Genomic DNA, 27,338 nt, shown 5'->3' on the forward strand with positions numbered 1-27,338 from the left:
TTGGTATAAAACTGTCATTACAGTGATTTATTATAATGAACCATGAAAATAGCCAACCAATGCGGTGTCTGTGAGCCTCTGTCCTTCACACACACATACACTCACACACAAACAGTAAAAAAAAAAAATAAACCAGAGAGGAAGAAATAAAAATAGTGCTACAGTCACAGAAACATTCAGCGTTTTTGTCAAGAGCGCTTGTATTTACAACCATATTCCAAAATGGGGATGGGAGCGAATTATACAAGCATAGAAAAGAAAAGAAGCCAATATTTACAACTGTTTCTGGAGAAAGCTGGAGTAACCACCTATACATTAAATTACACTTTCTACAAATAACCATTGATATTCAAAAATAAACCGCTTACCCCCTACAGGAAGGACCTCTCTTTCTAAAGCTGCCACAGAGAACAGCACGCATCTGTCTGCGCCGTATTTGCCTTCCGCCTCTCGCGCGCAGTTCAAATATGCGCACGGATGCGGGCGGGACTCAAGCATACACGCTCCCTTCCGCTTAAAAACAGACACTCATGCACACAGACTCGCTCATTCACACAAGTGCAGTCTCCTGGGGCAGTGAAGCGGCCTATCGGAAAGGTCTCCTCTGAATTTCTGCAGCGGTGCACAGATATTTTTGTTACATGGAGGAATAAAAAAAATAATAATTCTGTATTTTTTCTCTATACAAAACCTTTTTGCTATATAATGAGCCACTAGATAAAACAAATAACTGATGAGTGAAAAAAACAGTGAGAAACGGGAAGAACAGGGAAAGGTGCGGAGGAAACTGGAATGTCCCATTGCACTTGCACTGCACTGGGAGGACAGAGGGAGGACTCAACGGGAAGAAACCGGAAAGGGGCGATTAAAATGAATAAAAACATTAAAAGTTAAAAAAAGACATCTGGAAAAGACAGGATGGCAGTACGAGGTTATGGGAAGGAGAGAGGTGTGGGGGATTCCGGGTAAGTGATGAGCACCAGGGTTCATTAACCATCTTCTTTTACACAAAGTCTACTTTTACAGTTCTCGTTTTTCTTTTTAAAATGTACCCTTTTCCCCCACCGGTTTCCTTTAGCTTTTGTGAAAAGGGACATAGAAAATATTTACAGTGGTGCTGTGTTGCCTATGTTACACGATGTAGCTCCGCCCCTCTCTGAGCGAGTTTGTATAGGAGGCGGGGTTTAGTGGGTGGGGTCAGTGCCATCCTGTGCCCAAATAGCCGGTACTGTGAAAAGGGGCGGGTGAAGGAGCAGGTCCTCGGTTACCACCGGCGATCTGTGCGACGCTCGGATTGGGAGGGGTCTGTGTGGGAGGAGTTTGCTGGGGAGGCGGCGGAGGAGGAGGGGGTAATACAGTTTGTTGATAAGTGGAAGGGGTTACTGCAGGGTTGGCTGGTGCAGACTGGTGAAGTAGAGTGGTTTGAAAGCCACCGATGTTCTGGAACGGGTGTGGTGTGGTGCTGGAGGGAGCAGGAGGAGGGGGAGGAAGGGGTGGGTGTGGTCCTTGTTTGATAGACAGGAGCGTGCCGCTGTTAGGCGGAGGCTGTTGGGAGCTCTGCCCCTGAGGAGGTGGAGGAGGAGGTGGGGGCGGAGCGGAGCTCAGTAGAAGTTGATGCTGCTGCATTGAAGGAGGTTGCAGATTGACATGCAGCAAGGTGGGACCAGGTTGCGGGTGGGGCGGGGGAGGAGGGGGCGGAGGGGGAGGGGCAGCACTGCTTTGGTAATGCAATGCATGATGGGGCTGCAAGAGAGGTTGGGAACCGGGAGGAAAGGGAGACGCCACGGTAGGCTTGAACGCAGGAAACGGCGCAGCGCCGGCGGTAGGCTGTGCGGGGAAGTAGGAAGCCGAGGTGGGCGGAGCTGGGGGCGGAGGGGGCGGTGGTGGTGGGGCGTTTTGCGGGTTATACTGAGGGAAAGTGGCCGGGCCAGACGTAGCCTGTGGTTGAGGCTGGTTCTGAGGCTGAGCTGTCAGGAAGGCTCGTTGACCACGGTAAGGTGAACCTTGGGGTTGCGCTTTGGGAGAGTGCATGAGCGAAGGTCCAGCGTAGTGACTCTGCGAGGCCCCGGAGGGGCCGCAGTGGAGCTTGCTGGGCGTCAGAGCGGCTGGTTTGGAGCTGGAGTTTGTCTTGCTGCTGGACTGCTGGACGGACAGGGCCTGAGGCTGAGAAGGAGCACGAGGCTGTGCTTCAACGTCTTCATCCTTGGATGGTCGAGACGCAGTCTGGGGTGCTGGAGAAGAAGGCTGGAAATGGAAAGAAAAATGGTTTAGGATAACATGATCTTGCTGGTTGAGAAATCTCAGGCTACATTGAGGGAAGGTTTTCTTACTGCATGTGTTGAGGGGCTCTTGCAGCTTTTGGGAGAAGGACATTCCTTCACCTGGGAGTCGCCACCCTCTGACTCTCCGCTGTCTGAAAACGAGACCAAACAGGTATTTTAATATTATGATTCGAAGATCTTACCAAGGTTCCCACACCTTCTTACAAGGTTCAGCTCCCACCTACTGCTCCAGAACACCTGCCTAGAAGTTTCTAGTGATCCTGAGGACCTTTATTGCCCGTTTTACTGTTTGAAGGATTAGTCTTGTACCAGAATTAAAATTTCCTGATTATTTTCTCACCCCCATGTCATCCAAGATGTTCATTCTTTCTTTCTTCAGTCAAAAAGAAATTGAGGTTTTTGAGGAAAATATTCCAAGATTTTTCTCCATATATGGCGCTTTTCCACTACACAGTACCAGCTCGCCTCGGCTCGACTCGACTCGGCTCTGTTTGGTTTTCCACTGTGTAAAAGTTGTACCTGTACCTCCACAATAGTACCTGGTTGTCATAGCGACGCTGCAGGAAACTGCCGTGACGTTATCTTCTACGCGACACACACCCGCTGTCTGCACCTCCTCGTTTGACCACGGCGTATTCTTCCGAGTTGCCATAATATGTAATGGATTGAATATGTCACGCAATCTCTGGCCAAACTTTTTAAAAATGGTGAGGTTATTCTGGATACTATTGCTGGCGCGTGCAATGATGACGCAGTGAATAGTGACGATTCTCTCTGACCAATCAGCAGTCTGCTGTGTTTTCACGTCACATTTAGTATCGCCTCAGCTCGCCTCAGCTCGCTTGGAACCTCGCCTGAGGTGGTACGAAAAAAAGTACCTGGAAGCCGGTACAGGTACAACTTTTACACAGTGGAAAACCAAACAGAGCCGAGTCGAGTCGAGCCGAGGCGAGCTGAGGCGAGCTGGTACTGTGTAGTGGAAAAGCGCCAATAGTGGACTTCAATAGGGATCAATGGGTTGAAGGTCCAAATTGCAGTTTCACTGAAGCTTCAAAGGGCTCTACACAATCCCAGCCAAGGAATAAGGGTCTTATCTAGCGGAATGATCTGGCATTTTGTTACCAAAAAAAAAAAAAAGTATATATTTTTAACTACAAATGCTCGTCTTCCAGGATAGATAGATAAGACCATTATTCCTCGGCTGGGATCGTGTAGAGCCCTTTGAAGCTGCACTGAAACTGCAATTTGAACCTGTAACCCATTGATACCCATTGAAGTCCATCATATGGAGAAAAATCCTGGAATGTCTCCTCATTTCTTTTTGACAAAGAAAGATAGATAAAACATCTTTGATGACATAGGCAGGAGTAAATGATTAGAATTTTTAATCTGGAAGTGAACTAATCCTTTAATTACAGTCTGCAGAGCTAAACTCAGCAGTAAAGGAGCAGGATTAAACAATTATCCCAAAAACAAACAAACATGGAAATCACAATCCAAAATTCCCTGATGTTTCCGGGGTTGTTTTTACCTGCATCCTTGCGATGGTCACTCAACAACAAGGCCCTGTGGTAGCTTCGCTCCCTGGCCTGCTCTACTGATGTTGAAGATGTCCTGTAAATTAAAAGGGAATTATTATATATGCTTAAATGTTATTTTTAATACATAACTTGCAAAACTCAGTCAGCCCAACTAGCCAAACTGTCCAAGATATCTCCACAAATATGCATCATAACCTCTAGTCTCAAGGCAGATTTCTTAATGAGTTTTAATCCAAACCTTTAAAACATACAGTGGCTGCCAAAATTATTAGAACGCTAGTATTTTCAGCAGCTAAAAATGGTTTTAAGTCAGTTATGTCTATCTTTTGCTGTAGTGTGTCAGTAGGAAATCAGTTTACATTTCCAAACATTCATTTTGCCATTAATTGTAATAATCCAGTGAGATTTTTGTTTGCACAAGGAGTCTGACAACACAGCCAGGGTCCACACAGAGATCTGATCTCATCATCATCCAGTCTGTCTGGAATCACAAGAAACAACAAACTGAGAAACTAAATCCAGAAGAACAGTGGCAACGTCTCCAAGATGCTTCTACCTGCAAAGCTACCTGAAAAACTAGTGCACCTCTTTTAACGCAAAGGATGGTCACACCAAATGTTCATTTAATTTAGTCAATTGATAAAGAAAACCTATTTATGACATTATTTTTGACAGCATCCTCATTTTACATCATTTTTACACAAATGTCTAAAACGTTTAACCGTACTTTAGCTTTGCAGACAGGTTTCTTGAAGCATCTTGGAGACGTTGCCACAGTTCTTCTGGATTTAGTCTGAGTTTGTTCTGTTTCCTCATGTCATTCCAGACAGACTGGATGATGATGAGATCAGATCTCTGTGCGGAGCACTGGCTGTTGTCAGACTCCTTGTGCAAACAAAAATCTTACTAGATTATTACAATTAATGGCACAACAATTAAACGTAACCTGATATTTCCTTCTGACACACTACATCAAGAGATAGAAATAGACTTAAAACCATTTAGCTGGTGAAAATACTAGTGTCCTGATAATTCTGAAAATATGAGTACTTCATTCTCATGAAAAGGAATATACTTTAGGGACATACCACTGCCCTTCCCCGTCTCTCTCCCCCTGAGGTGGGGCGTCTGGCTCCTCGATTTGCTGAGGGGTCCTGGGGGTTGGCGTTGCTGCGAGAACAGGTGGCTCAGGGGCCACTTCCACTGCGACAGGGAAAACGTCTACAGGTGGTGCCGTGGAAACAGGGGAGCTACACTCTCCCTTGGAGCCACTTCGCCGTGCCTCACGCTGACGTTTCCTGTACTCCAGAAGAGACACCTAACAACAAAAAACACAAGATGGGAACAGTCAATTAACCAAGTCAAATAAATGGCTATTGTACCTATTTAAGCAGAATTTACAAAAAAAAAAAAAAAGCATTTGTCAGATGCATTAACTGACCTTTTTCTTCTGTGGGTTCTTTGCAGCACCTCCCTCCCCTGTGCCATCACCACTCAACGAGCGAGTAAAGGTCACGCCGCTGGTCTCCTCGTTGCACGAATAAAAGGGCGCCGCTTCACTGAAGGGGCCAGCTGAGGTTGAATCCGGCCTGTATGCCCCCATCTCCAAGGTGTGAGAAGGGGTGAGGTCTCTCAGATTAGAGTTCACTGGGGAAAACGAGAGGCCGCCTCGGTCTGGACTCTTCATCCAGGGAGGGTAAGAAGACACTGGCGTCTCGGGTGCTGAGGCAGCTTCTGAACCACCACCGTCAACCTCCATGCTTTCATCTACCACGGCATCCTGGGGCTCAGCATGGGAGGGCTGAGGACTCAGAGACCCCATAGATTTAATAGATTCCTGCGGAGCCGTATCAGAGCTTGCATTTCTCACGCTGGGAGATGCCAGCAGCGAAGGAGGTCGCTCAACCTGGTAAAGGACAAGATGATGTGTTAGATGTGCTAATGAAAAATGCAGTAAAACACCTCTGTAGCAGGTACAGGATATTTAAGTAGTGAACTCACGTCTTGTGTGCTGGGCCTCCGGCTACCATCTGGAGAGCTGTCCATAGATGACTCGCTCTGTGAATTTATAAAGATATTTTATTATCATTTTGTTGCCTTTTGCCAAAATAATGCTTCAAATCAATGCCGCAGAAGCGACCAATCATTTTTAAGATAATCACCTCTGGCGATAACTGTCCCCACCTGGCCAATAGCAAAAGTGTTAGTGCCCTCTTGTGTCAGAACTATATAGTTCTGTTCTCATATTCTGGAGATAACTTGGCATTAAATACTGGGCAAAACATTTTCACTACATTTCACTTAAGGATTAGGTTTTAAATGTTTAAGAATCCTTTTAGAGAGATGATTACTCACTAAAAGCTCTCACAGATCATGCTTTCATGACATTTTAATGTCTTATTTTGACATGACAAAGTGGTTATATCCAAGTGTGAGAGTTGCTTCCTTTATAAAATGAGTCTTCCCTTTGACACCATAACATTGTACATTCAAACTGATTTGCGATTGTGCACAAACACAATAGGCTTTATCGTGTTAACCAATCACAGCCAATCATAATCAGTCATATCCAATCATATCACGTCATATCACGATGGAAGCATTGCCTCCTCTCACATGACTTTCCCCCATTCATTCTCAATTACCCCCAAACAAGCCCACCGCATGCTTTAGGGTATTTGTTAAAACTCAATGGGCTCAGGGGAGGCGAGAAAGAGATGCCATTTTCAAGGGTTTTTCAAGCCTTCAGTTTTAAAAAGTCAAATTCAACTACTTCAAACACTTTAAGCACCCTGTATGAACCGTGTATTAGGCACGTCTATGGCAAGAATCTCACCTCCTGTGGCAGAGGGTGGCTGGGAATCTGCAAGGGTGTTGAGGGCTCAGTGCTGGGTTCCTCTGTTCGTGTTCGAGGAGGCGTGGCAAGCAACAGGGGTGTGCCTGGTGCATCTGTTGACTCTGTTCGAGTTGGGGTGGCACAAGGAGACCCGTATGGGGTGGAAGTCTCCGACATACAGGGATCGACTGAACATAAGCGCCTTTTCTTCAACGGGGTAGGTAACTCTGCAATCACATGGACCAAGTAAAATTACGAACAGCTTTAGACAACCTTGACGTTATTAATTTGCAGCAGAACATGGACTGATTACCCACCTGGTAGTGAGCAACTGCCGTTGAGGGGTAGAGGGCTGTAGGACTCGCCGTTTATAGAGGGGCTGAGAGGGCTCTCACTAGGAATCAGCAGAGAAGGACGCCCTCCACCTGGGCTGGTGGAACCCTCCTCTTCTAAAGCTTGCTTCAGCCAGCGCTGCACAAAAACATAAGGAGTTAGAGCAGAAACTGAATGAATGTGAACACTTGAAAGTGAATACTAAAGTGAGTCTGAGCTAAAATGTATGGGATTTTTATCTGCAGTACCATCACCAGACAATCATTTTTATCATCAAAGAGAGGCAAAAGTCAATGTTATTTGCTGACATCTCTTAAAAGTGTAGTTTTTAAAATGCATATCAACTTCTTATTCTAACATAAAAAGACTTTAAAGCAGGGGTCACCACACTCTGTCCTGGAGGGCCGGTGTCCCTACAGAGTTTAGCTCCAACCCTAATCAAACACACCTGAACCAGCTAATCAAGGTCTTAATAGGTACACTTGAAACTTCCAGGCAGCTGCGTTGAGGCAAGTTGGAGCTAAACTCTGCAGGACACCGGCCCTCCAGGATCAAGTTTGGTGACCCTTGCTTTAAAGAGTGTTTTGGGTCATTATATTTTGGCACAGTATCTGTCGACTAACTAAAACCGAAAGCACACTATGGCTTAATTCCTTCATCAAGTCTGTTTTCACTGCACGTTTCAAGGTGAAGCGCCCACTTTGTTCAGGCGACCAGCTCGTGATCCGGTGTTTTCCACACCCCAGAACGTCTCCGTTCACAATGAATGCAGTGAACTCGTTTTATTGGATGTGCTGTGAGTTTAGCGCTCATTTGAGATCACAACGTCCAACAGTTATGCTTTCTTTTTGTGGCAAATGATTACACATTTCACTAGATTTGTAGTGAGATGCATTTTTGTAATCCTGTTTTCACTTAAGCTGGAGTTTTTTTTTTCTTTTTTTTTTTCAAAATAAAAGCTCTACTGCCGTTTCCGTCAAAATAAAAGCTTTACATTAAATTAAATTGCTGACAGCTAGCGGTTTAAATGGGTAACACAACTGCAGTCTAAATTCAAAATCTCGCTTTCAAGCGTAGAAATTAGGAAAGAAATATTGTAATTTCCCTACTGTAGTGTAAAGCAAAAATATATATTTCATATACCTATGAAACATTAATTTTTATTTGTTTTACAGTGCTTTTGTTTTACAATGTATGGCTATTACTGTCATAGAAATAACTATAATATAAAATGGTTGGAAAACTTTTATTATTGTAATATTCTAATTAGTTTGGCTTCCTAAAACACCAGCACGAATGTAATTTAGACTGAGACAGTACACCACAAATAAAAAGAGGGTTGAGTCAATTCTTTTTCTTAAAGAACATAGGATGGATCTCCTAATTTTGAACTCTCAAAATGCATTAGATAGAATCATTTAATTTTAAAATGTACAATATTTTCTTCATTTCTTAAATTTCAAAAGTCTTTATTTTTCTTTGTTCAAATATTGCAATATTCATGGACTTCATATCGTCATATTATCACATCATGAGTTTTTGATATCATAACACCCCAAATAAATACTGCAGCAATTTTACCTTCTTGCAGGAGCCAGTGGTAGTTGGTGTTTCAGGCAATTCTCTCGAGCGCCGCCGCCCCGTGGGCACTCCCAGAGTGCTTGGGCTACGGTTTGCCAGAAAAGGAGAGGAGAAGCGGACGTAGTGTTTAGGCGTGCTATAAACGTGTGAACTGCAGGCCATGCCTGGTAAAGAGTTCAACTGTGTGGCCAAGACCTCAGGATCACTACTGATCCGCAACGGCCTCTCAGGAGGCGGTTCCGGAGTTCGAGAAGTTCCCCGTTCCTGTTTGTCAACACCCATCCACTCGCTCACTAAGTGCTGTTGGGAAAGAGAATATGCAAGTTGTAAAATGCACAACAAACTGCTGTGAAATGCATTTTATGGACACTATGGCTGAAGAATTCTACCTTTTTGGTTTTGGGGTACTTCTGTCCACTGCGGCAGGGTGGGGCGGGTGAGCCGCTCTGGGGTGGGCTGGCGTCAGGGGCGCTTGGCGGCGGAGCGTCAGCCTCAGGGGCTGAGGGCATCTCTCCATCATGAGTCTCTGTTGTTAAGGGCTCTAAAGTGTCACCAGGGGAACTAGGCTGCAAGTCAGAGCAGGTGCTGACTGTTCGCGCTCGACGCCTTTGCTGTCCGATGTGTGTGCGGTTCCGCGAGAAGCTTTTCCTCTGTTTGTTACGGCTCACCTTTGCTGGCTTCAGACAAGGCTCTTCCTTCACCACCTCTAGCATGGGCTATAGGTCCAAACAATGAACAATATCTATTATTTTTACTATATACACGACAATATTTCTAATTCTGCTAAATTAGTTTTAACTGTATTTCTGATCAAATAATGACCTGAATTAGATATTTCACATAGAAGACATTTATATATAGTCCACAAGAGAAAATAACAGTTGAATTAATAGAAATGACCCTGTTCAAAAGTTTACATAGACTTGATTCTTAATACTGTGCTGTTACCTCAATTATCCACAGCTGTTAAACTGCCTGTTTGGGTCCCACAAATTCTTTAGTTTTTCAGCATTTTTGTGTATTTGAACCCTTTTCAACAATGACTGCATGATTTTGAGATTTATCTTTTCACACTGAGGACAATTGGTGGACTCATATGCAACTATTACAGAAGGTTCAAACGCTCACTGATACTTCAGAAGGAAAAACAATTCATGAATTTGAAGATCAGGGTAAATTGAACTTATTTTGTTTTCTGGGTAACATGCAAGTATCTTCTGTAGCTTCTAAAGGGCAGTACTAAATGAAAAAGACAAAGTAAGAAAAATGAACACATCCTCATTCCGTTCAAAAGTTTACACCCCCAGCTCTTAACACATAATTTTTCCTTCTGAAGCATCAGTGAGCATTTAAACCTTCTGTAATAGCTCAGTTGTCAGTTGTCCTCAGTGTAAACAGATGGATCTCAAAATCATACAGTCATTGACGAAAAGGGTTCAAATACACAAAAATGCTGAGAAACCAAAGAATTTGTGGGACCTGAAGGACTGAAGAACAGCAGACAGTTTAACTGTTCAGGACAAACAAGGGACTCATGAACAACGATCAGTAAACTAAAAGAAGAAACAGCTGTGGATCAATTCAGGTAAAAACACAGTATTAACAGTTAAAGTGTATGTAAACTTTTGAACAGGGACATTTTTATAAAGTCAACTATTATTTTCTCTTGTGGACTGTCTTGTGTGAATTCTTATTCAGGTCAGTCCTAAATAAAAAAAAATAACATGCATTTTGGTCAAATAATGAACACTTTGCAGATTCTGCAAGGTGTATGTAAACTTTTGACTTCAACTATACATTATTGAAGGGTACGCACCGGTAACGCGGCAGGAGATTCAGCTTCTGGTGTAGCAGGAGGCTCTTCCTTGATATCACTGCGTCCACCAACTTCCCCTTTGGTGCCAATCCTTTCTAACGCTTGCTCCCTCCGCTTTTCTCTTTTCTCCATACGAGCAAACGCCTGCAGAATGGCCTCCATCTTCCTCTCTTCACGTGTCTACATGAATGATAGACAGAAAGAAGGAAAGAAGACAACAGAGAAACGTTGAGTCCATTTTCTGACTGACAGCTGGGAACCCAGCTAGCTACTTAGCGCAATCAGCAGGCCATAGCCAGCAGCAAAGGCGGGAAAAGAGAGAAATGGGACACTTCTCTTCTAGGCAAGAGGAAACATAAGACACCCCCAAGGTGTAAGAGGCGGCATGTATGAGTGTGTGAGAGTTTCTGCACTCTCTCTTGTCCTACAAAAAAAAAAAAACGGCAACAAATACCACATAAGGGTGTCTTGAGGTGGGCCATGTTGAGCGACTGAGGGTTGCATGCCTGGACTTCAGTCTCAGCATGGGGTCAGTGAGCACAGGACAGTGGGGTTAGTGCGTGGGTTCTCCTGTACAGTAACAGGCAGGGGGGTGGGTTGGGTTGGGGTCGTTCAGGATATGAAGGGGTTTACCTCCTTGTTTCTCAGAGCTCTGCAGCAGGAAGCCCCTGCGCCGTGACGATGGGACTCCTCTGCCGGGCTGCCCTGAATGGTGCCGAAAGAGACAGCCATCAGGGTTCAAACACACACAAGCCTCTAGTACGCTCACATCCCCATGCACACACTCATACGTGTCAGTCTAATCCTTGCTGTATGAGTAGTGCAGCTGGGGATCAGAGCTTCAGTATGGGCATACCATGTTATTAATGGACATACCCCTCAAGGGGGCAAGATAATTTCTTTACCACATAACGTTTTTAACAACTAGACTAGCGGCAAAAAGAGGTCTATGTGGCAAGTGTTTGCTGCAATATTCTGACAATCTTTCAAATAATATTGTTTTATTTATTTATTTATTTATTTATGGGGTGGTCAAACGGTAGAAAGCACATTAAATTTAAGTGTCTAATTTAAAGGTTTCAAATAAAGAATAAAATGTCAAAATTTGGTTGAATTAATGTTACATAAACTGGTAAATAAAAAGACTTATTTGTGAACGTTCTTAAGTATTGTAGTCATTTACTTAACTGTACAGCTAAAGTCAATGAAACTGAGGCCAGTTCTGGGAGTTTCTCAAACCCCCAGACCAAGCAGCCAAGCACCATTATGGTGGAAAAAGGGTGTTAGCGAACTCAGATAAGATTTATAATAAATCTGAATTGTCTATGAATTGCCTGTTTGTCCTGTTCCCCAAAGCTTGGGGAATTTCCACTAATAATGCACCAGCATTAGAGTCGGATACCTCGCTATTAATTTATCCAGATAAAACCATATTGTTTATAGCTGTATTCAGCTTTTTCTGCATTGTTAATAGTAAGGCATTTGAGGATTGGTTGTGAGTTTTATTTTCCTGAACATTTCAGCAGTCGCTGCCAATTTTACAATGTTTGTAGAGGAAAGTTTTAGAAGTGAAATGGGTTCACACATTTTTCCATCTGCCTTTAACCATTCATGGCAAGAAAACAAAAAAGCACCACACACATTAATGGGCACACCAAAACATTCACATAAAACATGCACATGTTAAATGAGAGAGTTACTACACTCTCTAAGGTTGACCTATTACACAACCAAACAGCAAGGTTAAAAATCATTTTTCGTTATTCAAAATTCTATGTGAGGACCCTTGCAACTTTACATGACCTTTTTTAATTAGTCAAGAGTCTAACTTTGTAATTTACACCCTAACATACTATGAATGCAAAAAGTAGCCTGGTTTTTGTTCAGGATTGTTGAGTTTTGGTAGGAAGCGGTGTTGAATAGATGCCTGATTGGACATGAATGGTCGTAAATGTGCTTCAGAATGGAAATAGCTTATAGACAAAGGACCAAATATATAGTAGATACCGCCACATTGGGTTCCATGTAGGGCTGGGCGATTTTTCAGATTTTGTCATGTTTGTTTTGCCACATTTTATTTATTTTTTTTGTAGGAAATTGAGGAATCACGATTTTAAGTAGAAAAATTACCAATTGTTACAATTAGACACATTGACAATATGATAATGATTACAGTAAAGAGAAAAGAACGATCTAACCACATTTCGGCACATGTGATTAAATGCTCACGTGACGTGCTCGTATTGTTAGGTGCATTTACACAGAATGCGATACAGTCAGTGAAATAGGAAAAACTTGCAAGAAGATGGGAGTGAACTTCTCTTAATTTAAGTGGCACGTTTTTATAATGCCGTTTCATGCATGAGACGCTGTAAGAGACGCGGGTGCAACAGTCAAACGCATCCATGTTACAAAAAACAATGGAAAAAGCAGTACAATCGAATAAAGAATGTGTTAAGAACTACTACTATGTCTGATATTTTTAATGTTTGCATCATAGTGACAGACTGAAAACTGTTGTTTATTGTTTTTACAGAACATTTATAGTTAATAATAGTCTACTGGTGTTATACCTTAAATCATTATGAATTTGTATTATGTTGACTTGAGACTTTTTAAAAGTATATTTCCTTATTTCTTAACATACAGGTCCTTCTCAAAAAATTAGCATATTGTGATAAAGTTCATTATTTTCTGTAATGTACTGATAAACATTAGACTTTCATATATTTTAGATTCATTACACACAGCTGTAGTAGTTCAAGCCTTTTATTGTTTTAATATTGATGATTTTGGCATACAGCTCATGAAAACCCAAAATTCCTATCTCAAAAAATTTGCATATCATGAAAAGGTTCTCTAAACGAGCTATTAACCTGATCATCTGAATCAACTAATTAACTCTAAACACCTGCAAAAGATTCCTGAGGCTTTTAAAAACTCCCAGATTACTCAAAACCGCAATCTTGGGTAAGACTGCCGACCTGACTGCTGTCCAGAAGGCCATCATTGACACCCTCAAGCAAGAGGGTAAGACATAGAAAGAAATTTCTGAACGAATAGGCTGTTCCCAGAGTGCTGTATCAAGGCACCTCAGTGGGAAGTCTGTGGGAAGGAAAAAGTGTGGCAGAAAACGCTGCACAACGAGAAGAGGTGACCGGACCCTGAGGAAGATTGTGGAGAAGGACCGATTCCAGACCTTGGGGGACCTGCGGAAGCAGTGGACTGAGTCTGGAGTAGAAACATCCAGAGCCACCGTGTACAGGCGTGTGCAGGAAATGGGCTACAGGTGCCGCATTCCCCAGGTCAAGCCACTTTTGAACCAGAAACAGCGGCAGAAGCGCCTGACCTGGGCTACAGAGAAGCAGCACTGGACTGTTGCTCAGTGGTCGCAAGTACTTTTTTTTCGAATGAAAGCAAATTTTGCATGTCATTCGGAAATCAAGGTGCCAGAGTCTGGAGGAAGACTGGGGAGAGGGAAATGCCAAAATGCCTGAAGTCCAGTGTCAAGTACCCACAGTCAGTGATGGTCTGGGGTGCCATGTCAGCTGCTGGTGTTGGTCCACTGTGTTTTATCAAGGGCAGGGTCAATGCAGCTAGCTATCAGGAGATTTTGGAGCACTTCATGCTTCCATCTGCTGAAAAGCTTTATGGAGATGAAGATTTCATTTTTCAGCACGACCTGGCACCTGCTCACAGTGCCAAAACCACTGGTAACACATTATTGTGCTCAATTGGCCTGCCAACTCTCCTGACCTGAACCCCATAGAGAATCTGTGGGATATTGTGAAGAGAAAGTTGAGAGACGCAAGACCCAACACTCTGGATGAGCTTAAGGCCGCTATCGAAGCATCCTGGGCCTCCATAACACCTCAGCAGTGCCACAGGCTGATTGCCTCCATGCCACGCCGCATTGAAGCAGTCATTTCTGCAAAAGGATTCCCGACCAAGTATTGAGTGCATAACTGAACATAATTATTTGAAGGTTGACTTTTCTTTTATTGGTCAGATGAAATATGCTAATTTTTTGAGATAGGAATTTTGGGTTTTCGTGAGCTGTATGCCAAAATCATCAATATTAAAACAATAAAAGGCTTGAACTACTTCAGTTATGTTGTAATGAATCTAAAATATATGAAAGTCTAATGTTTATCAGTACATTACAGAAAATAATGAACTTTATCACAATATGCTAATTTTTTGAGAAGGACCTGTATAATATGTGTTGGACAAATTTGTACAAGATGTAGTTGTAGTTCATGCATCTTTTCTGCAAAGATATTTAACAAGTGATTTGTTGAACATTTACATCATGCTGACAACTTCATGTCTGGTGCACATGAAATAAAGTTGGCTTCCAGAAGAAAATTTACAGGTAATGTACTCACCCCCTTGTCATCCAAGATGTTCATGTCTTTCTTTCTTCAGTTGTAAAGAAATTATGATTTTTGAGGAAAACATTTCAGGATTTTTCTCCATATAGTGGACTTCTATGGTGCCCCGAGTTTGAACTTCCAAAATGCAGTTAAAACGCAGCCTTAAACGATCCCAAATTCGGTTGTAAACAATCCCAGCAGAGGAAGAAGGGTCTTATCCAGCGAAACGATCGTTTTTTTTTTTTTTTTTTAATTACAATTTATATACTTTAACCTCAAACGCTCGTCTTGTCTTGCTCTGCCTAAATTCTTTTTTCCGGTTGAAGACAGTTGGGGTATGTCGAAAAAAAATCCCATCTTATTTTCTCCCTTAACTTCGAAAATCATTTCAAAATTATCCTACATCGCTGCAGAAGAACCGATCCAGTGTTTGCAAAGTGAACATGCAAAAAAAGATGAAACAAAAAATGTAAAAGAGTGATGTAGAATGATTGTGACATAGGAGTTTTAAACATACCATAACTGTCTTGAACCAGAAAAAACAGAGTTCAGGCAGAGCTACAAGACGAACATTTGAGGTTAAAAAGTATATCAACTGTAATTTTTTTTTTATAAATTAACTGATCGTTTCGCTAGATAAGACCCTTATTCCTCAGCTCAGAACGTTTACAACCGCATTTAAACTGCATTTTGGAAGTTCAAACTTGGGGCACCATAGAAGTCCACTATATGGAAAAAAATTCTGAATTGTTTTCCACACAAAAAAAAACAATTTCTTTACGACTGAAGAAAGAAAGACATGAACATCTTGGATGACAAGGGGGTGAGTACATTATCTGTAATTTTTTGTTCTGGAAGTGAACTTCTTTAATAAAGAAAAAGTTGACTAGTAAAAAAATCGTAGAAAATCACAAATCGGTTAAATGATTTGACATTTTTTGCCATATCGCCCAGCCCTAGTTCCATGTTAATTACCATGTAAATTAAAACACTGTAGTGCTATAGTGTGTTCAGTCATTTAAGCATGATCTCTCACTGCGAACATGGTCTTGACATTTAGTCATGACAGAGGAGAGAAATGACTGCAGATGAAGCACACAGTCCAGTTCTTGACATTTCATCATGGAGAACCAAAGATGCTCCATAAAAGATGAAGGATGAAAAAGAAAGACAAAGCAATAAGGATGAGTGCCCTCGCGCTACCCTTCAGGAGGTTAAACTACACAGCGACAGGAACAGAGAAGCGGTGGCGGCAGCAGCGAAATTAGCGGGAGGTTTAGAGGGGGTGGAGGGGGAAGAAAGGAATGGTGGAGCATTCTGGGAGCTGCCCAAATCACCACACACACCAGGAGGCAGAACGAGGAGGGGGGGAAAAAAAAAGACAGGGGGGTGGGGGGCAGTAGCGTTTCCATGGCGACCGTGATTTGCCACAGTGGTCGTTTTTTTCCCCTGGACGCACTTACCATCTTCCTCCTCCTTTCTGCAATCTGCTCCTCTGACTCCATCTCTACTTCATTGCTAACGGAGGTTTTCTCTTCTAGATCCTCTATTAACTCAGGATCCTGCAAGAGGGGGAGAGGGCCTTTATCATCGCCTGGCTACAGACCAGGAGAGGAGCATTAGAGAGGGAGAGAAAGTGCGGGAATGTCGATTCAGGCCCAAAGTGTGGCCGAGATCTTGGGTCAGGCAGACCAGATTGTACTTAAGAGAATCTGTGCATCAATGCCGATTAAGTGTATTTCCCTCTGTTCTAACTGTGCCAGAATTGCTTACAACTCTTCCTGGGATATCCTGATATATATATATATATATAAAGCACCAGGATGGCAGGGAGTTACTTTCCCAGCGTGCCGAACAAGCAAGATTTAACATTCTGCCACCCGCCACCACTGAAATACGGGAACGTATGAGTAAAAAATAATGCGGAAATATGTTTTCTGGTGATCAGACACTGTAATTAGGGCCAGGAAGGAGATGTGGATGAGTAAACAGATCATTAGAATGACTGAGAATATTCAACGAAGAAAGAATCATGCACAGATTAATACACATGGATATTTACATGCAAACAAAGTTTTTTGGGGGGCCTTTTTAGATGAAGGGACCTCCTTACCCAGACTCTCAGCCAACCCAGGCAACCCGAATTTTTTATAATGAGCTAGATTTTGTGTTACTCATTGTAGTACCTTAGTAAAACCATTACTTAAATTATTTAATGTTTACCAGATTAAGCATTAATCTACCTTTCGTGGATGAAGACAGGCGTGTTTTCATTTTTTGAGATGAGATACTTAAGTGTTTAAAGAGACAGTACACCCAACAAATGAAAACTGTATCATTAATTACTCACCCTCATGTTGTTAAAAACTATAAGACCTTTGTTCATCTTTGTAACACAAATTAAGGGTGTGTTCACACTTGTCATGTTCTGCTTGAACTCTGGTGCGGTTCGAATATAATATGAACGCAACACAGACCAAATATTTCTGAGCAGAGCTCAAAATGAGCAGAGGGCAAACGTGGAGCAACGAGGAGGTAACGTACCTTTTATGAGCTCTTTGTGAGTTCGCAGATGGTGTAAATAAAATCATATACACACAACAATGAGTGTGTTTAGTCCAGCAGACTGCATTAGGGGTATTTGCTTTAAGTCGAACATACCTTTTCCTTCTGTTTGGGGTGTTTGGTAAGTTCTGTCACAAAATATACGTCATTCAACCTGACCAATCAGGTTGTGAACGTATCACTATGCCTTTAGGTTCGGTATCTTTAGGTTCGCTGTCAAAAATGCCAGTGTGAATGCTAAGCGGACCAGAACCAAATGTATAATTTTTCTTTTTGGTACGGACCAAATGAACCAAACAAACTGAACTACAAGTGTGATATTTTTGATGAAATCCGAGAGCTTTTTGACACTGCATAGACAGCAATGGTACTGTCATGTTCAAACAGTGGTTCAATCATACATTTCTGAAGCTATGAGACTTTTTGTAATCAAAGAAAACAAAAATAACATCTATATTTGAAAAAAAGAATCGGGAAGCTCGTATTTCATCGAAGATATCTTAGTTTATGTTCTGAAGATGAACAGTTATTCCAGGTTTGGAACGACATGAGGGTGAGTAATTAATAACACAATTTTCCTTTTTGAGTGAACTATCCATTTAAGTATGAGATTTCGCTAACAGCACTGTGTGTGTCTATCATACCTGATTGTTAGATATGGAGAGCCGGAGAGGAGAGAGTTTTCTCTGTTTGGCGTCATTGAGCGTTTTCCCCTTGGACCCGTCACAGTCCATCGTGAGGTTCTGGTTCTGTCCGCTCTCGTCCCGCGAGGGTTCTTTGTCCTTGCGGCCACGCCGTCGTGTGCTAGAACCCAGATTTTCCGTGGGTTCCAAGTTATGCTTGAGCACAGGGCATTCCTGATTGCCTTTCACACACGCACAGTCCACCTTATATTTACTATGAATGAGGAGAAAGACAAAAGTAGTTGAGAAAAGTGTGAACAGTCGATCTTAAACCTTAAATCGGAATCAAACATTTCAGGTAACTGGTTGATGCTTATCACTAGTGTGTGTTCTTACCAGCTGCCGTAGTCATAATCAAAGCCAATGGTGATCTCACTCCCCTTGGAGATGGACCTTAGAGAGTAAATGTATAAATGCAGCATGCCGTCTTCGATTACGTGCCGCACCTCAGCGTTGGGGGTGCAGGAGCGGCGAATAAATCGGGCCTCGTTGCCGAAGCTCCGTGCATCCACGCACATTTCCAAACCGTCAAACTTAGAGTAGAACAATACAAAAGGGTACGGCCTGCGAATAAAACAACAATATAAGCAAAACTGCATAAGCAAAATTAATAATGATATCAAATCGATTAATCACATCCAAACTTTTTTTTTTGGTTTACATTATATAGACTTCAAAACCAGGCTTAAGTAGCACAGGTATATTTGCAGCAGTAGCCAAAAACACATTGTATGGGTCAAAATTCTAAATTTTACTTTTATGTCAAAAATCATTAGTATATTAAGTAAAGACCATTTTCTATAAAGATATTTTGTACATTTCTTACCGTAAATATTACTAATCAAATAAGTTTTGATATATGCATTACTAAGAACTTCATTTGGACAACTTTAAAGGCAATTTTCTCAATATTTAGATTTTTTTGCACCTTCAGATTCCAGATTTTTAAATAGTTGTATCTCAGCCAAATATGTTCCTATCCTAACAAACCATACATCAATGGAAAGCTTACTTTAAATATGTGACCCTGGACCACATAACAAGTCATAAGAGTATTTTTTTTCCGAAATTGACATTATACATCATCTGAAAGCTTTGGATAGGACAATATTTGGTCGAGATATCTGAAAATCTGGAATTAATCGTGATTAACCAATTTGGCAGAACTAAAAATTTGTGTTCAAAAGCACAGTGTCCTTTCAAGTACCTTTTAAAGAAGTAACCATTGGCTTCAAATTGCTGTCGTAACATGACCTTCCCCCGGTACTCGATTATGAGCGAATCGGCAGCCAAGTCCCGAACAGCCTTAAGAATGCGTTTGTTCTTCTGTACGTGACTCTGGAAAGAAAAACGACAACGCCAAATAAACATACGCCACAAACAACACACTAGAAACTAGGGCTGTCACTAACGATTATTTTGGTCAATTGAGTAATCTGTTGATTATTCTGATGATTAATCGAATAATCAGAAAATTACTACTCGAACATATTTTTTTTGTAGTAATAAAAATAGACCTAATCGAACAATAGCCTTTAAAATGACTTGAATAGCCCTACTAGAAACGCAGACCAATATTGTGGTGAAATTTGTATATGTGAGTATTTAATACCTCTACAGGTGGTTTGAAGGCTGCGGTGTGTGTATTGTAGGCCAGCGTTTTGCCATCTCTGGCTTCCTTTACTCGTAGCAGTATCCGCACTTCTTCACTGTACTGGTTACTGCTGGCTTCCTCATAGCGCTCCATCCACGACTTCATTTTATTCTCCCAAAGAGAGGGAGGATCTGTCGGCTCACACTCGGGAGCTGAGCCCTGGGGACACAAGATGCACAAGATGGTAAACACACAGCGTAAGCATAAAAACACACATCTGAATATTATTTTGGGGGTAAATTTGGATAGCTCAGAGTACCTACCTTTACTCTAGATGATTTTCTAGAGCCTTCACGGAATGACTGAAAGACAGAAACAAGCAGAAATCAAATTGTGAGTTTTAAAGCAGGTGGAGTAATCGATTTTGATTGCAAAAAATTGACTTTATTTTTTTTCTATAAAGTCCTTGTCTTTTTATAACGACTATAAAGCATAGGACTGGACTTAATTTTATAAATTGGGAATTGATTTTAAAGTGTAAGTGGCCATTATACACTACAGTTAGAGTCAGTAAGACATTACATATTTAAGAAATTAAAGGGATAGTTCACCCAAAAACGAAAATTACCCCATGATTTACTCAAACTAGGTATATATAACTTTCTTCTGGCTCTTCCAAGCTTCATAATGGCAGTGAATGGCTGCTGAGATTTTGGAAGTCCAATAAAGTGCATCCATCCATGATAAAACGGCTCCACACGGCTCCGGGTGCTTAATAAAGGCTTTCAAAATCTCAACACCCATTTACTGCCATTATAAGGTTTGGAAGAGCCAGGACATTTTTTAAATTAGCTCTGACTGTAATCGTCTGAAAGAAGAAAGTCATATATATATATATATATCTAGGATGGCTTGAGGGCGAGAAAATCATGAGGTAATTTTCATTTTTGGGTGAACTATCCCTTAAAATTTTTTACTCAAGAATGCATTACTCAAGAATTAATGCACTTTCTACACTAAAACTTCTGAGAAAAACAAAAAAGTATCAGGATTTCCACAAAAATCCAATTTTGAAGTCATGATAAATTGTTTGTTGTGTGTTGCAGACCTTCTTGGCCCTGGCTGTAGCCGGGGGCTCCTTATCTCCACTCTTCTTTCGTTTCTTGTCAGCCTGTTTGCTGCCGAGACGTGCTGTTGTGAGTGTGATGCTGGTGGGGGTGTGCTGAAACGCTGTGTACAACTCTAGTGGAACCTCATCTCCGCTTTCTGTAGCACTGGTGTCCCCGTCTGCAAAAACACACACAGTCCATGAGCTTGTACATTGAATTTACCACCTTAACAATCATAGTACAACAGATATTTAACCCTCAACCATTAATATAAAGTAGCTGCAATTTGAACAGACACTATTGTGCATTTGAAATGACATTAAATCAAGCTGCAGATGTAAGGCCCAAGCATCTCCAGCAGGTGGCAGTACAGGAAGAGACCTCAGATATCTTCAATCTAAAGAAATCTCTAGTAATTATTGACCTCACTACAAAGAGAGCTTCTTATAGAATTGACAGTATAGATTTCAGGAGGGTTAGATATACGTTTCACATTATACAACAGCTCATATGATCCTGTATAGTGTAAACTCTTCAGACTCTAAAGATGCTTATCTGCAGATGAACCGTGGGAAAAAGCAGTAGTGGCATTGTTTCTGTGGGAGAGGTTGAACGTGTCTATAGGTGCGTTTGCTTGTGTGTATGCACGAAAAAAAAAACTCACCAGACATGTTCTCTCTCTTCCTGGTTTGCAGTAGGATGGCGTGCTCTCGGTCCAGGGTGCGTGGCTGACAGCGTTCACACAGGTAGGTCTCGGGAATGTGCTGCCGGTCGATCCCCATGCAGTCTATGTGCTGCCACACACTAGTAACACAAAGAGAATTACGAGTTAGGAGAAATTGCTTTAATATACAGCTTCAATTCTTTGGTATTATTTGACTGCGATCAAAGTGACAGATTTTACTATTCAAACACTCAATCAACTCTCTGAGCCTTTATCAACTGTAAGTTTTCATTTACATTCTGAATTCCCAGCATGTCTTGTCAACAGCAGTAATCTCATAAATAAATAATGGGACAGAAAATGGGTAATGGTGGGTTAAACAATCTGTAGTATTTTAACAGAGTAAAGCTACAACCAAAATAATTGTAATTGAAAAAATAATAATACTTGAGCCACAAATTATTTTCTTTGTAAAAACACAGGCCACTTGACATAATATTTCTGAACAATGAAATTAAATCAACAGTACTATACAAAGCAGTTAAAGGTAAGCAGGTAAGATTTTTTTTTTTTAAGACAGACATATGCTCAGCAAAGCTTAATTTATAATATTGTATTACTATTTAAAGTAACTGTTTTTCTATTTGAATACATTTTAAGTGTAATTTATTTCTGTGTGGGAAAGCTGAATTATCAGCATCTTTACTCTTCAGTCAGTGTCACATGATCCTTTAGAAATCATTCTAATATTTGGTGCTAGATTGTTGGATAAATAGAAATAAGAGCATGCACACACTTTGGAACAGTAAGATTTTAATGTTTTTTAAAAGAAGTCTCTTCTCCTCACCAAGCCTGCATTTATTTGATCCAAAGTACAGCAAAAACAGTACAATGTTGAAATATTTTCTATTTGAATATATTTTAAAATGTATTTTTTCATGTGATTTCAAATCTGAATTGTATCATTACTCCAGTCACATGATCCTTCAGAAATCATTTTAATATTCTGGTTTGCTGTTAAAAAAAAAACAACAACATCTGAGTAGAATTTTTTTCAGGTTTCTTTGATGAATATAAAGTTTAGAAGAACAGCATTTATCTGAAACAGACAACTTTTGTAGCATTTTTAATGTCTTTATAATCCATTTTGATCTATTTAAGCCAGCTTTGCTAAATAAAAAAAAAGTATTAATATTAGTTAAAAATATTAATTTCTATAATTTTCCAAAAGCTTTTGAATGGCAGTGTATAATGTTACAAAAGCTTTTTATTTCAGATAAATGCTGATCTTTGGATCTTTTTTATTCATCAAATAATCTTGAGAAAAAAAAAAAAACGCACTCAACTGTTTTAGATATTGATAACAATAATAAAAAATTTTTTTTTCTTGAACGACTCAGGAAATCAGCTTACTAGAATGATTTCTGAAGGATCGTGTGACACTGAAGACTGGAGTAATGATGCTGAAAATGTAGCTTTAATCACAGGAATTAATTACATTTTAAAATATATTAAAATAGAAAACAGTTCTTTTAAATAGCAAAACTATTTCAAAATGTTGCCATTTATGTTGTACTTTGGATCAAATAAAAGCAGGCTTGGTGAGCAAAGTGACTTCTTAAACATTAAAAATCTTGAGCACATTAAATACTTGACATAATTCTGGACAATTATTGCTATTAGCCATGAAATTAAATCAACATTAATATATAAAGTAACTGTAAATTACGTGCAAAACATTAAAACATTATAAACTTTTCAGAAATGCGTTTAAAATAAGGGCTGGTCACAATATTAGATTAAAAAGCTCATAACTAATCTAAAGCAGAACATTTTACTATAAACATATATATATAAAATAATATATTCCAAAAAATGTAATATATTAAAAGTACATTACTGTTTGGGACTTTTTGAGTAGTAGTGTATTTTTGAAAGATTTACTGTATTATTGCATTACAATTTAAAATACCTATTTTCCATGTTAAATACATTTCAAAATATAATTCATTACTGCAATACAAAGCTGAACTTTCAGCATCATTACTCCAGTCTTCAGTGTCACATGATCCTTCAGAAATCATTCTAATATTCTGATTTGGTGCTTAAGAAACATTACTTAATATTTTGGTTCAAACAATGATAGATTTTCCCTAAAATGTTAGAAATATCAGCGGGGGCCGCGAGATATCTTTAAATTAATTTAAATATTATCCTATAATTGTTTAATTTCATTATTAATATGCTAAATGAAAATAATAAAAGCACAGTCTCTCTCGTGTTCTGTGATTGATTGCTTCAGACTCGGCGCAGCAAGCCTCATAGCACTGTTAAATACAGACTGAACGGCGGCTCAAAACTTCTAAACGCTGGACGCAAACTACTGTTTCATCTCTCAGCTGCATGCATGAAGCAAACCGTCGCTCTAATGTAAAGGTAAAAATGATTAGTGTCATAATAACGAACTTACGTGTGCCTAATGTATAACACTCCTGTATGTCAAAGTCGTACATGAGACACGCATAAGTCTGCTATTGATTCACAAACTATGCGCGCTCTCGGGGCTCTTATCCCTATCTTATTTTTGCGTGAAATTTCAAACCTTTGCCTAGTTGTCCAAATTATTGTTCTGTGAGTGTTTTATAATGGATGCTCACCCACATAAGAGAAGTGAGGCTCGGTGTTTAATAACACTTTATGAGCATCAGGTGCGCACTGACAGAGTTCACTGATCCCGTCTTCGTCAAACCTTCACATCGATGCGTTTCAACAGATTTAGAATGTATTTGCTGTATTTTGAATTTGTATATTAATTTTTAATGGATACAAACAGCAGATATTCAGTCAGTCAAGTTCAAAGGGATAGGTTTAGTGGTCTTTTGGTATATCCCTGTTATACGGCAGGTTCACTTATTTAAGAAAAAGTACTCTGAAGTTGTAAAGAATGTCTGAAGTAAAATAAATTTAAAAGTTAGAATTGAGCAGAAGTTTTCTTTAAAGATTATAAGGTATATTTTAAGTTTGTTTGAATTTAGAGTTTTTTTATAACATGCAGTAGAAGAATAATAAGGCAAAACAAATGTTTTGGTTAATAAAAAAGGTTTCAAAATAAATACTTTTTCTTTACTGCGGAAGTACAGTATAAGGGGCCGTTCATATGTCGCGCCTAAAACGCGTGGAAAACGCTAGACGCTTGCGCTCCGGAAGCGTCTGCCGTTTCTAAGCAACCATCAGCTGCTCTCTAGCTCCAAGCCTATGCGTCTCCATGCATTGTTTCTTCTATTAGCGTCAAAATAATGGGGGCTTGACAAATCATAATGTTCAGGAAATCCCTGGACCACAATGATGAGCTGCTCCTCCATGTTTCTGCTGAGGTTTCAATGTAACGGAAAAACGTGAGGAAGCTGATTGGTTGGTCCATGTCACATGACCTGCGGTGCGCTTTCGGCATTCTGAAAAGTTGAGATGTTTTTATCTCGATGCGTTGCGGACGCGCCTGGAAAAAACGAGCGCGTCGCACCCCGTCGCTTCCATTATGCGCGCGCAAGCCGCGCGTCTACATTTGAAATAACGAACTTGAGCGCGCAAAAGACGCTACATGTGAACGGCCCCTAAGAGGACATGTCAGGCAGAGGGGGGCCCCAGAGTAAAAAAGGTTGGGAACCCCTGACCTAGAAAACATATCTTTTTTTTTTTTTTTTTTTTTAATACTACATTACATCCACCCAACATTTATAACATCTGTGACACTTGTCAGTCTCTGTGGCATATTTGCCCTCTTAATTTCTCACACTATCAAGGACTCACAGGTTGTACCACTATTCATGATTCTTTATACAAGGCCTATTGACTACTGAGCACCACATCTACAGCATTTTAGACAGCTTAAGACAGATACGCAACTCGTCAGGTTTTGAAACGCAGCCACGAATGCTGTAATTACACATGTAGACATAGTTCGAACAAGTCGAATCGGCATCAACGTGTGTGTTCTCACCTGCACTTGTCGCAGCAAATCATGTAGCCATCGTCATGGGTGAAGCCGCAAATGCAGCGTGTGATGTCAGCACCGTAGCTGCCGTCTTCCGAGGTGCTGAGCGTGGTGCCACGCGACGCCTCGTCCTGCCCGCCCGGCACAAATAAGTTCTCGCCTGGCCGGCCCCCGGACACAAACAAAGCCTCACCTGGCCGGATCAGCACCGAGGGAGGCGGGGACGCTGGCGGGGTGGGTGGGGGTCGCGCCCCATAATTGTGGTCCTGGAAGGAAATCGTAGAGTCAAAACATGAACAGATATGTAGATAGGCAGGTCAGCTATGTGTTTGGGCTGGGGGACGATACTCACGGCGTAAGGCAGACCGATGTAGCCATGGGAGTGGTGGGAGCTGCTGCTGTAAATCTGGTGAGGGTAGCTGGACTTCTCAACTACCACAGAGCTCGCCTCCACAGATTCTGGTCTGCTCCATACAAATGCACAGGAAGAAAAAAAAAGAGGGCAGAATGAGGAACAAGTCTGACAAGGCGTGTTTTAAGTATACAAAAAAAAAAAAAAACTGGTTTGACGGCTATGAAACAAAAGGGAAAGGAAGATCGAAGATTAAGCTCACTGAGTTGCAAGGAGAAGTTTATTTGCCAACGAATCAACGGTTGTGTTGGCACCAGTCATTGCATATTTTAGCATGACACAGAACACGACAGACCTCAGTAGTGACCTGCAATTTGTACATACACACATGTGTGTGTGTATGTGTGTATGTGTGTGTCCTGTCATGCCCTCAGCTGGCGGGACGCGGCTTGTAGAAAGTGAAATAACAGGATCACACTTCTCTGTAATCTCACAATGAAGTCTGTCACAACCCCAAACCCTATCTGGGCCACACAAACATGCTGAATGAAAGGCCTTCTCTTCCACGTGTTATTAAACGCGAATGAAATGAATGGAAGGAGATTTAGAGTAAAACCAGAAACGGCAGGAGTGTTTTGCGGATGAAATTGGCTGCAAAAGAACCCTTAATGCCAAGTTTTATTGGCAGAAAGGACATGTAGAGAAAGCCGGACCATTCCAGACAGATTTATAATCACATATACAGTAATTTTTTCACACAAAACTGTGTCAAGGTCACGCAGACACACTGATGCCAGTATAGAAACAGATCACACGCTTAACCTGACACCAATGCACTCACATAAACAACAATTAAGGGCTCATTTGCATATTACTACACGCATACAAAGAACGCATGTGCTGTTTTCAACGTGCGAGATGAGACATAAACAACCACTGTAGTTAAAAAAAACAACTGGATTAGCTAAACCTACCATAAATCAAGGTGTCTGCACCGTAAACGGCACTAACAGACCGTTCCGTATCTGTTTCCTGTTTTCGTCGTATTCCCACTTTCCTCCCGATTGGGTCTTAGTGCAAGCGAAGAGAAACTGTACCTGCTGGCCTTGTCACATTCACCTCGTGCCGTCTCTGTCCCTGCCTCACGCTTACACTTCCTGATTCAGTTGGTGCTTTGCAGCCCAACTGTCAAAGCGAAAGTGTGTGAACTGCTGAGGGGCGGACCCTTGAGAGAGAGCACGAGTGTATGCGTATGTGTGTACACACAAGTTAAATGAGAACAAGAGCTCTTACGAAGAAATGGCCCTTCCAGGCAGGCGATAAATGATTAGCAGGTTTTATTGATGCTTTTACGCTGCGGTGTGGTTTTTAGCGATAAGATTATCAACGCGGGACAGGTGACAAGCCGGGGGATTTCCTGTGCATCGGTGACAATAATAGCATCTTTACTAAAAAACAGTTGCCTCTCTCAGCAGGGTTAGGAATAGGGCTTGCAAGCGAGTCAAAAGGAGACAGAGAGAAGGTGTTTGAGTAGCTGCGGATGCAGAGAGACGTTTGACAGATTGAAGAAAGTTGGATTACTCAAACGCAGCATTACAGCGCAACATTATTTTTA

The 27,338-nt window shown here is 41.0% G+C and overlaps 1 protein-coding gene across 3 annotated transcripts in view; it reads right to left on the minus strand.

The window, feature by feature from the left end:
* The window catches only part of kmt2e (lysine (K)-specific methyltransferase 2E), a 49,914-nt gene continuing 22,576 nt past the window's right edge, over nucleotides 1–27,338 (minus strand). Inside the window, exons 3-24 of one of the 3 annotated variants that reach the window (XM_073838880.1) lie at nucleotides 25,724–25,835; nucleotides 25,378–25,637; nucleotides 21,381–21,520; nucleotides 20,716–20,894; nucleotides 19,931–19,969; nucleotides 19,626–19,826; nucleotides 19,221–19,351; nucleotides 18,350–18,577; nucleotides 17,975–18,227; nucleotides 16,229–16,327; nucleotides 11,023–11,094; nucleotides 10,390–10,569; nucleotides 8,963–9,289; nucleotides 8,574–8,873; nucleotides 6,977–7,130; nucleotides 6,660–6,886; nucleotides 5,825–5,881; nucleotides 5,265–5,729; nucleotides 4,912–5,141; nucleotides 3,814–3,896; nucleotides 2,331–2,413; nucleotides 1–2,244 (exon numbers count right to left, since the gene is read on the minus strand). In XM_073838880.1, the coding sequence (XP_073694981.1) occupies nucleotides 1,198–2,244; nucleotides 2,331–2,413; nucleotides 3,814–3,896; nucleotides 4,912–5,141; nucleotides 5,265–5,729; nucleotides 5,825–5,881; nucleotides 6,660–6,886; nucleotides 6,977–7,130; nucleotides 8,574–8,873; nucleotides 8,963–9,289; nucleotides 10,390–10,569; nucleotides 11,023–11,094; nucleotides 16,229–16,327; nucleotides 17,975–18,227; nucleotides 18,350–18,577; nucleotides 19,221–19,351; nucleotides 19,626–19,826; nucleotides 19,931–19,969; nucleotides 20,716–20,894; nucleotides 21,381–21,520; nucleotides 25,378–25,637; nucleotides 25,724–25,835 (4,867 nt within the window). In that variant the 3' untranslated portion in view covers nucleotides 1–1,197. The remainder of the gene's footprint in view (nucleotides 2,245–2,330; nucleotides 2,414–3,813; nucleotides 3,897–4,911; nucleotides 5,142–5,264; nucleotides 5,730–5,824; nucleotides 5,882–6,659; nucleotides 6,887–6,976; nucleotides 7,131–8,573; nucleotides 8,874–8,962; nucleotides 9,290–10,389; nucleotides 10,570–11,022; nucleotides 11,095–16,228; nucleotides 16,328–17,974; nucleotides 18,228–18,349; nucleotides 18,578–19,220; nucleotides 19,352–19,625; nucleotides 19,827–19,930; nucleotides 19,970–20,715; nucleotides 20,895–21,380; nucleotides 21,521–25,377; nucleotides 25,638–25,723; nucleotides 25,836–27,338) is intronic. The other 2 variants (XM_073838881.1, XM_073838882.1) reach the window with 2 other exon arrangements.

The sequence above is a fragment of the Garra rufa genome, chromosome 4 (genome assembly GCF_049309525.1).
Source record: "Garra rufa chromosome 4, GarRuf1.0, whole genome shotgun sequence".
NCBI lineage: Eukaryota > Metazoa > Chordata > Actinopteri > Cypriniformes > Cyprinidae > Garra > Garra rufa.